This window comes from Euphorbia lathyris, chromosome 5 (assembly GCF_963576675.1).
Source record: "Euphorbia lathyris chromosome 5, ddEupLath1.1, whole genome shotgun sequence".
Taxonomy (NCBI): domain Eukaryota; kingdom Viridiplantae; phylum Streptophyta; class Magnoliopsida; order Malpighiales; family Euphorbiaceae; genus Euphorbia; species Euphorbia lathyris.
The window spans coordinates 25,906,305-25,921,760 of NC_088914.1; the positions used below are offsets into that span (position 1 = coordinate 25,906,305).

The 15,456-nt window shown below is 33.7% G+C and overlaps 2 protein-coding genes across 16 annotated transcripts; one reads left to right on the plus strand and one right to left on the minus strand.

Moving 5' to 3' along the window:
- Positions 1-1,425: 1,425 nt before the first annotated feature.
- Positions 1,426-8,638, minus strand: LOC136230283 (uncharacterized). 12 transcript variants are annotated; one of them, XR_010689336.1, is made up of 7 exons: positions 8,439-8,638; positions 6,120-6,887; positions 5,768-5,996; positions 3,749-5,671; positions 3,583-3,675; positions 1,980-2,080; positions 1,426-1,901 (listed from the first exon to the last, which is right to left on the minus strand). XR_010689336.1 is itself a non-coding variant. In XM_066019312.1 (7 exons), exons 2-5 carry the CDS (start codon positions 5,988-5,990, stop codon positions 3,651-3,653), a joined length of 396 nt encoding a protein of 131 aa, XP_065875384.1. In that variant the 5' UTR covers positions 5,991-5,996; positions 6,120-8,638; the 3' UTR covers positions 1,426-1,901; positions 1,980-2,080; positions 3,583-3,650. The 12 variants fall into 12 exon arrangements, 10 of the variants coding, with proteins under 10 accessions (XP_065875384.1, XP_065875382.1, XP_065875383.1 ...); XM_066019312.1 differs by having other exon boundaries at positions 3,749-3,833; positions 5,603-5,665; positions 6,120-8,638; XM_066019310.1 differs by having other exon boundaries at positions 3,749-3,833; positions 5,570-5,665; positions 6,120-8,638.
- A 1,733-nt stretch (positions 8,639-10,371) lies between these two features.
- On the plus strand, positions 10,372-13,744 carry LOC136230888 (uncharacterized). Of its 4 annotated transcripts, none has more exons than XR_010689584.1 (6): positions 10,372-10,604; positions 11,142-11,222; positions 11,367-11,721; positions 13,136-13,257; positions 13,352-13,446; positions 13,601-13,744. XR_010689584.1 is itself a non-coding variant. In XM_066020084.1 (6 exons), exons 2-5 carry the CDS (start codon positions 11,148-11,150, stop codon positions 13,444-13,446), a joined length of 600 nt encoding a protein of 199 aa, XP_065876156.1. In that variant the 5' UTR covers positions 10,372-10,604; positions 11,142-11,147; the 3' UTR covers positions 13,601-13,744. The 4 variants fall into 4 exon arrangements, 1 of the variants encoding a protein (XP_065876156.1); XM_066020084.1 differs by having other exon boundaries at positions 11,367-11,598; positions 13,060-13,257; XR_010689582.1 differs by having other exon boundaries at positions 11,367-13,257.
- Positions 13,745-15,456: the final 1,712 nt, after the last annotated feature.

The window sequence follows — 15,456 nt, forward strand, 5'->3', positions numbered from 1 at the left end:
GATACATGTACTACAAGAATTAAACATAGACAATATAATATGTAACTCAACTGACCTGTTATTGATTCCATGGTTTTTGCAAGCTTCCTTGAACTGCCTGCCATTATCAAACAACATTCCAATTCGAAAATGTGGATTTTGTATCTCATTAACACTAAATTTTGGGAATCGTTCATGGTTCTCATCATCCGAATCCCTATCTGTATGTAACTCATCTTCATCTTCATACTCAGACTCATTGTCAGCAACTTCAAAGTTCATGGATGAGTCCATACCAGTAGCCTTAGGAATTGATCCAATTCCCCTACGTATTCCCAATGGGTTTCCACTTTCTGCGTTTCTCATCCCTTCAGCTAAATCTTCATCACCATCTTGTAAGGGATAATCCTCGTCAATGAATTCGTCTATGTCCTCATTATGTTGAGCTTGATCAGCTACTGGCTCAGTTTCACATTCTACACTTGACATAGTAAGGCATTTGGCCCGGTGGACCGAAAGCGCAAAACGTCCATCGAAAGTGGTAGTGAAATTAGGAAAGAAGATGAGTTGAAAGCTTTGAGACTAAAAAAAAGTAAAATAGTGCATGTGAAAGAAAAGGTGAACCAAAATCGTAAAACATCCATCGGAAGTGGTAGTGCAGTTGGGGAAGAAGATGAGTTTAAAGCTTTAAGACAGAAACTCAAAGAATTTGAAAAGGATGAACATAGTTTAGCTAAAGAGTCACTACAAAAAAAGCTATATTGTGGCAAAAAGATTCGTCACAACATATATATATATATATACATATATATCGTCACAATATAGTTGTTGTGACAAAAAAAAATTTATCACGAATTTCATTGCAATAAGATCGTCTCAATAAGTATATTGTGACGAAATTATAGTTTGTCTCAATTGTTCGGATTATGTTGTGACGAAATTGCATTAGTCACGTTTGTGTTACATATTGTGACTAATAGTTTGTCAAAACATATATTATATTTGGTTATTACAAGTTCAAATTAGTCACAAAATGCAAGTTGATTTGACGAAAATCTGATACTTATTGTGACAAAATAAGTTAATGCGACAAACAAAATTTGTTACAATTAATTAATACTATATTGTGACAAAAGTAATATTGGCTACAATTAATTATTAGCATATTGTGACAAACTTAATACTTCTTTCATTTAATTTCATATGACAAATAATATATTGACAAATCAAATTTGACATAATATAATCAATTTATTGTGACCAAACAATTTGTTATATTATATTTGTCACAATGTTTAAACTTAATTGTGACGAAAAGATAGTAAATTTTTTATGAGCAATTGCGACAAATTTAATCATATACACATAAATAATGACACATTTAATTTTTCAAACCTGCATAAATAATTCATCCATTATTTTGCAATAAAAATAATATCTCTTTTATATCAATGAATGATCATTAATTATTAATATTTCATCATTCCCACAATAAAAATGTAAAATGTTCTAGCAATAGTAAAAACTAAACTCAGTCTAATAAAATTAATTGAAGACATAAGATGTTTAAAAGTAACACTAAGTCCAAAAACAATCTTTAAATTTGGCATCCATTACGATTAAGCATAGAATGAAAAACAGCTTTAAGCTCATCTTGTGATGCTTGTAAGTTTGCAATTGTGTCTTCTTGACTTTTGATATTCTCCTCTTGATTTTGTAGTTTCTCTTCAAGTAGTTCATGAGCTTGTTTCTCAGATTGAAAGCTCTCTTCATAGACACGAGCTACTCTACTTGTACTTGGCTTTGCTCCATACCCTAACCCACGAGAGTAGCCACATTTTGGTTTCAAAAAAATTTCAACAATTTGCTGTCCAGATAGTTGAACTTCTTGTTCTTTAGAGTTTTGGTGCAGTCATTTTCTCCTACAAAAAAATTAAAATATTTTTTAAGTAACATTGAAAGTAATAACGTACTTTTAGACTTCAAATGAGTATAATTACATAATTTTCTTGAGCTTCGGGATGGACCCATGATCCATCTTTATTATGATAAAGTATAACTTCAATTCAGGAGGCTCATCAAAGTTCACTTGAGAGGATTCCTACATAAAATTGAAAAAATCATCAGGAAACTTGACACCATCGAACCTCGCTATATGATATACTGCTCATTATTATAAGAATAAAGTCACTCATAAATTAATTAATGACACTAATTACTTAAAAATAACAACTAATATATATGTATACTATTAGCATTTTCCCTTAAAGTATATAAAAGTGCAGCATATAAGTACACAATATAAACATGCTGACAAATCAAATGATAAGCGAAACCAAAAACAAAGAGAACATATTTTTGAAAGGTAAAATTCAGATATAAACAACCAAGTCAATCACCATGTTATTAGAATCTTTCCTTTATTAATTGAAGCTCAAGACATGATGCATTGTTATGAGTAAGAAAGACAATACCCTAATCTATTATATAAAACGTGTGCAATCATAATGATTAAAGAAAATAATAGCATCAAAATAAAATAAAAGCATTAACTTGAACTATCAAAGTTAAATAACTTGGTTTCCATTAATTCATCACAAATAGAATTTTAGAGAGTTCATTCTAACCTTTTGGTATCCTAGTGTTAAATTACAATCACATCAGTAGAGAAATTAGGCATTTTTAGAAAGCCCAAAATACAATGTTGATGGAAATATTGCATAAAATAAATACATATAAGTTAGTGAATTTCTAAACCCATGAGGAACAAAACATTTTGTTTAATGTTGTTTAGTTTTCATGACTGGCATGTTATACGTTTTCCATACTATGACATAACTCATTATTTGGAATTGGATCATAGTCAAGCTTACTATTCTAGCTTGATGTATATTATTTATTCCATCTAAAACAACTTAATTGCAATCCTTTTAAATATAGATGATGTAACAAGCCTCATTAGTTGTGCTAACAACGACAACTCAATTTTTTTAAGGCTTAATACATCAGTTGCCCTCTGAACTTGTTTAAAAAGGTTGATTGACCCTTTGAACTTACATGGTGTCTCATTAGCCCCCCAAACTTGCTTAAAGTGTCATGATTAAGTCCCTAAATCTATAAAAACGCCATAAAAATGTACGAAATAAAAAGTTAATTTGTTTTAAAGACTTAAAACCACGAATTAAGCCTTTACTTTTTAAGTTTTGAATATTTGCATGGATTTAGACAAATCGCTCACTTTAAACAAGCTTAGGAAGCAAATGGATCAGTATAAGCAAGTTCAAGGGGGGAAATTGGTCATTTTAAACAAATTCAGGTGGTCAATATGTTACTTTAAGCAAGTTGAGGGGCTAACAGGACACTATATAAATTCAGTGGGCCAATCAATCTTGTTGGACAAGTTCAGGGGGCTTTTGATATATTAAGCCTTTTTAAATAAATATCTCCAGCAATTAACTTATACAAGAAGACTTCTCTGTCCAATAATTACTAAGAGACAACATAACAGTTAATAGTGCACTTCTACCATTACACCCAATATAGAACAATTATGAACTGAAGATTAAGACTATATGGAACAATAAGAAAAACAATATTACGTACCATTTCAAAAATTCATTGTGCATATGATTTTGATCCGGTTCGATTTGTAATTTGTAACTTAGTCCTATTCAATTTATTTGCTTCACTTTGTTTCTGCACATTGAAACTCACAATAAGAAAGACAACAACTTTCTAAGAAATGTTATTTCATTAAACAATGACATACCTTGAAACCATCATTTCAAAATGATTGCACAAATGGGTCCAATCATCTTGAGTAACATCTTCAGGTGGATTTTTCTTTGCATCTTCTGCAGTGAACTTTTTATAATGTAAGTCGCATCGATGCTTATATTGCTTAAAGCGTTTCCCTATTACCGAATCTACCACCTCCTTGACATGTGGATCATCAAAACAAATTTCAAACTCACTGATAAGTGTCCAATTCAACGTTCAAATGTCCACTTTAGTGCTAGGTTATTTAATTAATTTGGTGTTATTTTGGGTGTTATTGTTTGTTTTGGTTTGATTTGCCTCCACAGGACTCAAATGATTAAAAGGAGCATAATTGGACTTAATTGAAGAAACTTTGGACCATAAAGGAATTTGGTGCTGAATTAAAGGAGCTGAAACGAAAATGGAGTTAGTCTTGCCCAAGACTAGAGGCCTCCGAATCTGCTGATGTTCAAATTGACCAGGACCTTTTCCAACTCGAAAAAGAAGGCAGAAAAATCAGGGATTTGAGATTATAGAAAAGATTGTTGATTTAGATAAATATTATTTGGTTACCTAACTTTTAGGAAGGGGTTTTCTCTATAAAAATATCAGAACTTACGCTTTGGAATAAGTTCTTTTTTTAGGTTTTTATTTTTCAGTAATCATTTTGTTCTCTTTTTGAAACAGAAACATGCGTTCTACCATGGCTATTCGTAGCTAAACTTCTATATTCGGTTAAGGGTTAATTCAAAGGAGGTTTTTTTTCATTATCGTGAGACTGTTGTGCTTTAATTATTCTTATTAATCTACCGTTTATTTGTTCATTGTATTTAGGGATTTATTCTCAATTGATTATTCAATCTTCGAATGATAACTGCAGGTCATTCTTTGAATTGGATTGTCATACGGCTGAATTGGTAAAGTTAGAGTTTTACCTAAATGAACCAATCATAGTAGCAATCGATAATATAAATTGAGTTAATTTTGTATTTGAAAGAATAGATTCAGATTTGACAACCTGAGATTGTCTTTCATGTGACATTAATACAAAAGTAATTAGGTTTATTTGAGTCGAATGAACAAGTAATTTAGTGTCTAAATCGTCGACGCTGAGTGTCGGTTGTCTAAGGTCGGGTTTTTCTAATTCATCAGGCTGTCAATAGATTAAATCTTGACCACTGAGGCATGATTATTTACTGATTAGGAACTGGTTATTCGCACGTGCTTGACCAGTTTAATATTAAGGAAGAATACTCCAAACCGATCCGGTATGTGTATAAGAGTCTATTTCATCTGTCTGTGATCGATACTGAGTGAATTACCTACCTGCGAACCCCCTTGATCGGATTTCTCCAAACATTGTTTACAAAATCATATTTACTCTTGCTGATTTTATTTTATTTAAAATTCTCTTCACAATTGGTTAAATCTCATAAATCAAAACCCCCTGTTTATTTACTTTGTTTATTTATCAAGTCATTATTGTTTTGAGTCAGTAATATTCCCTTAGGTTCGACCTTTGCTTACCCTTGTTACAAATCCATATTTCGGTCAAGTAAAGTTATATTTATCTTTGGTGGATTCGACACCTATCACTCACTCTGCCGTGTGACAACAAAATCAGTCATTTAGTTGTCCCACAATTATTAAATAATATCAATAAAAATTTAATAATATAACGCGTGACCTCAAGTCTCCCAAAAAGTGGTTGTTTCTTTTCCTCAGGCATGTCTTTCTAATAAAAACACATGTAAAGGTGCTAGAAGTCGAGTGATAATTCCAAGTTCCATCTTAAAAATCTTTTCTGCTAGACCAGTAGGCAAATACTTGCCTTTAACAATAACCACTCCATCAATTTTGTTACCTCCTTTCATTCTTTTTTTCACCTCAAAACCTTTTGCCTTGCCGCGCCCTCTCGTCTTTTCGACTAAAGCTACCAAATAAACAAGAAAATATGTATAAATTTAAAATCATTACTCTTTCTATATAAAAGAAATTTTAAAACTAAAAAAATATTGAAAATACTAACACTCGTTATCTGTTGGTGCTGGTATGGTTGAATTTGTTACAACATTTTCTAATGAAGTATCACTATTTGCTTCAGATGTCAAGGTAGCCACTGACCTACCCGGTAATGAGGTACTAAATAAAGGTGATTGAGCAGGTACAATAGGTGGTAATTGAGGAGTTTCATTTGTTGATATAGAGACCATATTTGACCTTAAGTTATTTCTCCCCCTCCCAGGTGCCATATCAACCTACATATGATAAAAATATGTTTATTATATAAATAATGGAAAAATCAGCAAACAATTTCAGTTATTATATGTAATAGCATAATGAAATCATAAATACAGTAGAGTTCAAAATTAATATCAGACCTATGTATCATCCTCTTCCTCGCTTTCATCATTCATATCATTTGTATCATCATCATCAAAATATTCACCAAAAGTATCGTCATCACTTATGTCATCATCATGTGTATCTTCCAATTGAGGGTTATTATCAGTGAAAATCGAATTAACATCCAATTGTGCTGGCAAAGTATCTGTTCTATTCAATGGTTCCACGTCCAAATCACAGGTAACTTCAAACTCTTCGACTTCTCCTGTTTCACTTTGTTGATATGGTTCATTCTAAAACCTTTGTTCTTCATCCTCTTTTTGCTCTATTTCTGGAATATTATACAAATTTCTAGGTTGTACTCTTTGCACAATTTTCCAATACCCGCCATTTTTTATGTCGTCGATATAAAACACTTGAGATGCTAGCACAAAAGGTTGATCTACATACCATTTCCGACTGAAATTCACACTACCTGATTTACCATCATCTCGTATTCCATTTCTTTTTTCACTAACATCCCACCAATCACATTTAAACACATAAGCTCTTTTTCCATGCAAGTAATCAAGTTCAATAATCTCTTGTAAAATGCCATAGAAGTTCACATCATCCGAATTATGTTCACTTTCTACCATTACTCCATTATTTTGCATACTTCGATGTTGATTATGTTCTAATGTGTGGAACCTAATCCCTTTCATAATTCCACTATATTTAGCAACTCTTTTGTCAGGTCCTAATCCTAAAGCATATAAATCATCTTTTGGACCAACCGAACCATTTTTACATAAAGTTGTCACCTATAGAATATTAATGAGTTAGTTAAGAAAAAAAAGATTAAGAACCTAAAATTGTGGATGAGTCTATTAAGCTTACACGATCTTTAAACCACGATGCAAGTTCAGCTTCATGTTTTTTTTCTACATTAAGCGGATTCTCTTGGGTTAACTCTTCCTTATGCATACTAAAAATTAGAACTTATTCAATATATTTGATCCGTAAAGAAACACTTATTGGGATAAATTAGATATAGAATAAACTTACATATGGTAGTCATCTATTTCTGATGAGTTATGCAAAATGTACCATTGAATTTTATCGAACTCCATTTGAGACAACATAGTTCCTTTGGCAGCGCCTAATGGCCTTGCACTTAGTGTGAATACCAAAAATCGACCAACATCATGAACTTGATCTCCATCGTAATTTATTTATTCTTGGTTGAATTCCTTAATATAACAAGTTCACCAATAGACCACGCATTCATTATCCAAGTCGCATGTCTAAAACAACTATAATGTCCTAGCATAGAGTCATGTGGTTACAACCAGCATTGGACGAATTGAAATACTAAAGCTAATCCTAGAAATCTATTAATTAATGAAACCGGTCACTATACATAATTGTTAAGACAACTCAATTGAACATACTTATACATAGCTAATTCATAGATTAACTACAAGAAAGAACCATAATTCATAGTAATAACATCACATCCTAATTTTCACAAATGATTTTTGGCTAAGTTAATCTTGTAAACCCACTTGAATTGTCAAATTGACTCTTTATCCATCAATTACATTCTAAAGGAGTATGTAATCTCCCAACCCAGAAGCATGATAGAGAAATATGAGTGGGTAAACTGATAATGAAATCCTAATCCTTTTAATTAAAACTATATAATTTCTATTCAAGCTATTAGCCTAAAACTATGTCAAAAAAACTGACCTAATAGGAATAAAAAAAACCAAAACCCATGAGAATCCTGAAGCAAATCAAAGAGATAATGAAATCTTAACCCTTTCAACCTTTAATGCAGAATTCAATAAAATGGCAGCTTATGCCGTTGGTTGAGCATCATTTAGTTCTTTGATTCGACCCAGACCTATGAAACATAAAGTTAGAAGACTGCATCCCTATCTACCTACTCTCGCCTAGAGCTAGTGTCCTGACCTTCTTCCTCTTCTCTTATGAAAATATGCAGTGAAGTTTTCCTCACAATGGATTTTTTCTTTAATTTTATTACTCCTCAATGAGCTCTTAGGTAACCTAATAAAAAAAGCAGACGGTCCATACAGAAGCTGAGTTTTAAGGAGAAGCAATTCTTCCCTGAAAGGTGAGATGTCTACTTTACTATTGAGTGTTCGCCTAGAGAAGAAGGGGAGCCTTTCTCAACTGGTCTAAAGACCGACACTAAACTGACTATCGAAGAGGCAGCTTTCAAAGTCTTACATACTTAATGAAATGGAAGAAAGATCTCATTGTATCGAGCTCTCGACTTGAAAAGGGATTATATAATTTCTATTCAAGTTACTAGCCTAAATCTAAATCAACAACAAGAAAAAACTGACCTAATAGGAAAAGAAAACCAGACCCCATGAGAATCTTGAAGCAAATCAAAGGGAGAGCAAGGGAGGAAGCTATGGCAGAGCAGGTGGAGATGTGTTCGCTACTGATCAGCATCACACAAATGGAGAAAGACGAGGACGAAGCCATGGTGAGCAGGTGCGTTCGAAGAATACCCCAAAAACAGAGCAAAAAATGATTTTTTTTTGTGGGTAATCAAGGGATAGAAAGAAAGTATAATACACGTATAAAGAGGGATACATACATAATACTAGACCTGTTCAGTAACCCGTTGGCCCGCCCAGCCCACCCAAGCCCGCTCCTAATGGGTTGATCTTGGACATACTGTAACGACCCGGTCCGGAGTGGGTGGCACTGGGGTAAGAAGGCCTGAGCAAGGAGCGGCCCTAAGGGATGGCGATGGGGGCAGGAATAAACTGAATCCCACATCGGAAATGGAGAGGGAGTGATTGGGGCTTATTAGTAAGATGTGAATCCAATACATGCAGACACGTTTTAAAGCCGTGAGGCCCAATGTGTTGGATTTGGGCCAGAGCGGACAATATCTACATGGTATTGGACCGGGATGTTACAATTGGTATCAGAGCCAGGTTCTCCACGTACGATGTGTGGTTCGAGGACGAACCAGGCGGAAGCTGGTAGGCATGTAACGACCCGGTCCGGAGTGGGTGGCACCGGGGTAAGAATGCCTAAGCAAGGAGCGGCCCTAAGGGATGGCGATGGGGGCAGGAATAAACTGAATCCCACATCGGAAATGGAGGGGGAGTGATTGGGGCTTATTAGTAAGATGTGAATCCAATACATGCAGACGCGTTTTAAAGCCGTGAGGCCCAATGTGTTGGATTTGGGCCAGAGCAGACAATATCTACATGGTATTGGACCGGGATGTTACACATACATATTTAATAATTGACCCGACCCGACCCAAGCCTGCCTAAGCCCGAACATAAGATGGATTGGGCTTGGGATTTATCTGAAAAACCCAATACAGCCCGACCCAGCCCGAAATTTGAATATTAATATATTAATTATATTTACAATTGTTAAATAATAAGTTATAATTAATTTTTTTTTTTTTTGGTAAGAAGGGAAGAAAAAAAAACAAACAAACAAAAACCTAACCCGGGATCAGTCTAGGAAGACTGACCCCAATCCTATCCTCAAGAAGAGAAGGTAACAGAAAAGAAGGAGGAACGGAAAGGGTAGAAACACCTAACATCCCCCCATGCTCAGCAGCTGCCAAGCGATCCGCCACGCGGTTTTGCTCCCTATAAATATGGGAGAAGGTAAGAGAATCGAAGGCAGGACGAAGCCTCAAGATGGCTTTAATGAGATTCTGACTCTTAAGACAAACAGCCTGTCTATCCGAAATCCTGTTGATAGCCTCCAAATTGTCAGACTCCACCGAAAGTCTTTTAACACCCATGCGAATGGCGAGTTTAATACCAGACAAGATCCCCCAAAGCTCTGCAGTAAAGGAGGAGCCCGTACCTAAGTTATAATTAATACTATGTATTAGTTGAACAAATATTTACAAACAGCAATATATAAAGTTATAATTATATTAGTTTTATTATTGTGGATTTATCTGAAAAACCCAATACAGCCCGACCCAGCCCGAAATTTGAATATTAATATATTAATTATATTTACAATTGTTAAATAATAAGTTATAATTAATACTATGTAGTTGAACAAATATTTACAAACAGCAATATATAAAGTTATAATTATATTAGTTTCACGTATTCATATGTATGCTATATTTTATATTAGTAATTTAGTTTTATTATTGTTAATTTATTAATGCCAGTTATTGTTTCAAGAATTGGAAGATTCTGGACTAGGGCCTTTGTAACTGACACTTGGGGCTATATATATGTATTTAGTGTACTAGGTAGGATTCATAACTTTTCATTTTCCACCGTATTGAAGCCTCTAAGAATGAAACCTGAGCGTTTCATCTTCCTCCTTCTCTGTCCATAATTTTCGATTCTCTTTACCCTTGAAGTTTAAATCTCCATTAACGCCACTATTCATCCTTCACATCTTCCATCTCAGTCGTTCCTCTCTCGGTCTCCGTTGTTGCTGTCTCGGCCTTCAACAGTTATTTTTCTGTTGTTGTTCATCAAGTTGATTCATCATTTGCCGTAAGTTTTCTTGTCTTTTTCTCTTATTTTTTGCTACTTTTCTATATTATAATCCCTAATTGTTTATTTGTACAACATTTTGAAACTTTATTTTCTATTATTGAACTTATGTTTTGAAATTTAGATTTTACAATTTGGAATATCATTTTTTTATTCATGGTTTTATTTATACTTAATGAGTAAATATACTTAACGAGTCAGTATATTTAATGAATCTAACTCCTTCTAAATGTTCAAACAGTTTCGATCCTTTTCTATTTTGTTATGATATTTATTTGTTGTCATTTTAGCAGCAGAAGAAAAAATTATGGCTTAAATGACTAAAATGAGTAAAAGTCTAAATATTGTTAATGAAGTTTTAGTTTTGTATTCTGCTTGTAGCATTAGCTCAAGTGTAGGTTGAAATTAGCTGATTATTGTTGGTTATATCTATTGTTAGCTTAATTTTCTAAGAGTTATCTAAATGTTACATTTCTTCTCTTTGATTCATTGTCTCCATTTTAATTATTGTTGTTACTTGAACTAATTTCTTAACAGACAGTAATGCAGCCACCTCTTGAAACTCAAGTGTCATCAGTAATGAAGAAATCTGTTGAACTTGAAGTCCCAACAATAGAGGTAAGATATTTTTGTGATTATAATTTTATCTATTGTGTATTCTAATTTTATATAAAAAAAATTGGCTCTGCTGATCTTTTATTATATTTAATAATTTTTTATAGTTTATATAAATTCAACTTAACTTGAATTCTTAAACTGCAGATTGGTAGCACTGATATTTCAAATGAACCAAATACTCAATCTAATGCTGCTCCAAACCCTACAGTCACTGCTCTAAACCCTCAAACTAAAATGAGGGTTGTTGTTCCAAATGCTCAAACTGCAACAAATGTTGCTGTTCTGGAAGATGGCCAACCTGCAGTATATGTTTTCTGCTCCATCAAAAAAGGGTACCTCACATTTGAGGCGCCATTTGGAGAGGTGTCTAAAACGTGTAAGCAAATACATCAAACCATTTTTAGTTCTTGGTCTGTGGCTGGTGGTAATAATGTTATAAAAAATTATAAGTTTGATAACGGAGAGCTTCGTAGATGCATTGCACTTTTTGTGGTTGAAGGTAATCACTCTTTTTCAATGATTGAAGAGAGAGAGTTTAGGCGTATGATGTCTAGAGCTAATCCACAGTTTAATGCATTTAGTAGGCACACTCTTAAGAGGGATTTGATGGCTTTATATGCAAGTGAAAAAGATAGGATCAAACAAATGATTTTGAATTCTCATGGACGTGTTTGCTTAACAATTGATAATTGGAGAAATGAATACACTAAAGAAGAGTACATTTGTATAACATCACATTTTGTTGACACTGAGTGAAAATTACAGAAAATGATATTGAGGTTTAGGGCATTGACACCTCCATATGATGGCTTGTGCATTGCTGATAAGCTATTTCCTTGTTTGTCCCAATGGAGTATTGAGGAGAAAATTTTAACAATCACCACTGATAATGCTAGCTGTAATGATTCTATGATTGGTAATATAAAGCGTCGTCTTTTGGCAAAAAAGTGTCTTATTCATAATGGAATGTTTTTTCAAATTCGTTGTTGTGCACACATTGTCAATCTAATTGTGCAATCTAGTTTGGATGTAATTAAGGACCCTCTTGAAAAAATACGTGAGATGATAAAGTGTGTGTATAGGTCACCAAAGAGATCGACGAAATTTTTTGAAATTGCTCAAAAGACCTTTCAAATGAAAACCACTAAGAAGTTCAGACTTGATATGCCTGTGAGATGGAATTCTACCTTTATGATGCTTGACAATGTGGTTTATTATAAGGATGTTTTGATTTATTTTGGTGGTAGAGATCATACTATGGGCTGTTATAGACTTATGGGTGCTGAGTGGGAAAATTTGAGTGTGATTCATAAGTTTTTGAAGGTCTTTTATGATATAACTTGCATGTTTTCGGCTGTTAAAACTCCATCTTCAAATCTGTATTTTAAAGGTGTCTGGATGATTCAAAAAGCGTTGTTAGAAGTTGCTGATGGTGAAGTTAATGTTTTGAGTGTCATTGTTGCTTCTATGCAAGCTAAGTTTGACAAGTATTGGGGTGAATATAATGAATTTTTGAGTTGTACTGCATTGTTAGATCCCCGTTATAAGGTTCAGTTTTTGCATTATTGTTGTGACAAGATTTATGGAAGGGATGCTAGTGTTGTTTACGTTCAGAAAATTGCATATGTTGTTTGAGGAATACAAGAACTCGGATATTTCTAGTGTCAAAACAGCATCTGCTAGTGGTTCTGTTGGGAATATAGGTGTTCAAAATGATGAGCTTTTCAGTGATTATTTCATTTTTATATCGAAAACATCTAATGTTGCTCAAAATCACAAGTGGATCTTTATTTGGCTGAGCCAACTCGGGATTTGAGTGAGGATTTGGATGTTTTAGATTTTTGGAATAAAAGCTCAATGCGATATCCTGAACTAGCAAAAATGGCTTGTGATCTTTTGTCGATTCCTGTTAGTATGGTTGCATCTGAATCTGCTTTTAGCATTGGTGGTAAAACTATTACAAGCACTCGAAGTTCTTTGAAATCTAGTACTGTTCAAGCTATTATTTGCCTTAGAGATTGGATTAAAGCAACAGGTATACTATTCCTCTTTTTTTTTTTTGCATAATAACTCTATTTTTAATATTTATATGTTCTATTTTTTTATATATATAATTTGAATATTTGTAGATGAACAATCAATTAGCAAGGATAATTTTGAAAGCTCTAGGGATGATGGATCTGATGTGGATGAAGGAGAAGATTGTGAGCTTGATTTGTTTTAGGTACTTTTCTCTAATTAAATATTATGTTATGAAATGTATTAGTTTTGTGTTTTAGTTTTAACTTATTTATTTACTTCTTAGTTTTCTGTGTATATTAACTTTTTTTTCCAGATTTTTAGTTATCTATTAAAACTTGTTTTTTTTATAACTGCAGGTTGCAGGTTGATGAAGATTGGTGAAAATTGAAAACAAAAATCAATGCATATAGAGAATTTTGTAGATAGTTGGATATATCAGATGATGTTTTTTGAAGATAATACTTTTTGGACTTGATAGTTGAGATAATACTTTTGGTTTTTGATACTTTGATCAACTAATTTTGCAAATTATGATGTGGGGCTATTTAGGCTTTAGTTAGTTTTAAGCCCCTTGTTTTGGGAGGATGAAATGTTGGTATATATGATTTATTGGTATTAGGGAGAAATGGTATAAGACAAATGCAGGTCTATATATGAAGAATGAACACTGGTTTTTGATATGAATTATGCATTTATGAAATCATCATTTCTTTTTTGGATTTTATTTCGTTCGTTGATTGGGTTGTATTTTATGGTTTTTCATAGAAAATATTATAATTTTATATATTATGAAAAAAATTATATATTTAATTATTAAATTTTAATACTAATTTTATTTTTAAAAAAGTTTGGGCGGGCTGGGTTGGGTCTGGGATTTATGTTTTTTTCTCGGACTGAGCCCAACCCAAGCCCGAACTTAGAATTATGCAGGCTGGGTTGGGCCTGGACATAACATTAATATGTGATAGGGGTATTTTATCCCTATCTTTTAGCATGATTTACGGGTTAATTTTAGAAGAAATAAATAAGTTTAATTACAAAAATAGTGTGTTTTAATAAAATAACGAAATAAAAATAAATTCCGTACTTTCGGTTAATTTTCCTTATGTTTGATTAATATTAGAAAATAAAACGTCAAGCTAACTCGGCTCTCGAGAATTGTATTTCAGGTACGAGCAAGGAGTGGAAATCTACAAAAATACGCGGGGCGTGGAACACTTAGTCAGAAATAATTGCCTTATCCGCAGACTCCACATGGGATCCAACCATTGATACGCGGGGCGTACCCCAATCTACGCGGGGCGTAGATGCAATGATGAGCCCGATCATAAACGTCAGACTGCATTGTCTCTTAAGTCAACCATCGGTACGCGAGGCGTGTTTCAGGATGCGCAAGGCGTAAATGGCGTATTTCAAGCAATAAAACGCCAGGAGCTCAAACACGCGCGGCGTATATCACTATACGCGGGGCGTGGTTGAGACAACAAGACCCGGATTAAGTCCACATGCAAGAAATCATTGAAGGAATGGGTCATTATGATCTTGTTGCTCCATGCTTTGCTCTATGCTTGTAGGAATGGGAAATATGCAAAATAATGTTGCTCCATGCTTTGCTCCATGCTTGTAGGAATGGGAAATATGCAAAATAATGTTGCTCCATGCTTTGCTCCATGCTTGTACCTTGTGAAATTATGATTTTACCCCTAGCTTGATGTGTATAAATAAGAGTGACTAGCACTCATTTGACACACCTCTTTGTATGGACAAGTTTCATATTTTAAGTTCTTGCTATTTTAGTTTTAAATTCAGATTTTGTAGCAAAAACTCTCCCACCTTGAGAGCTTGTTCGTTCGTTCCGGCATTTCCTCGAAGTTCCGTTCCACCTTCGTTCACCAAGCTCGAGAGTTCCACCTCCAAGTCTTAAGAGACGGCCTTGAGTCCGGTTAGCTAGTTCCGAGGGTGAATTCTTCCCTTTTCACTTGCTAATTAGCTTGTACTCTTCCTATGTACTAGGCTTGGTTGTATTCTATATTTTCATTCTCCATATTTATAATTTATGATTCACAATCTCTATTTCTTATATGTGTTGATACTTGCTACTTGTTTTGATATTCATAATTGATTATTGTGTAGGAGGACACGATTTCCGACGCCATTCGGGCTATCTTTAGGGGTTATATAGGTGTTGCCCTACCGGAAGTGACAAACCGGA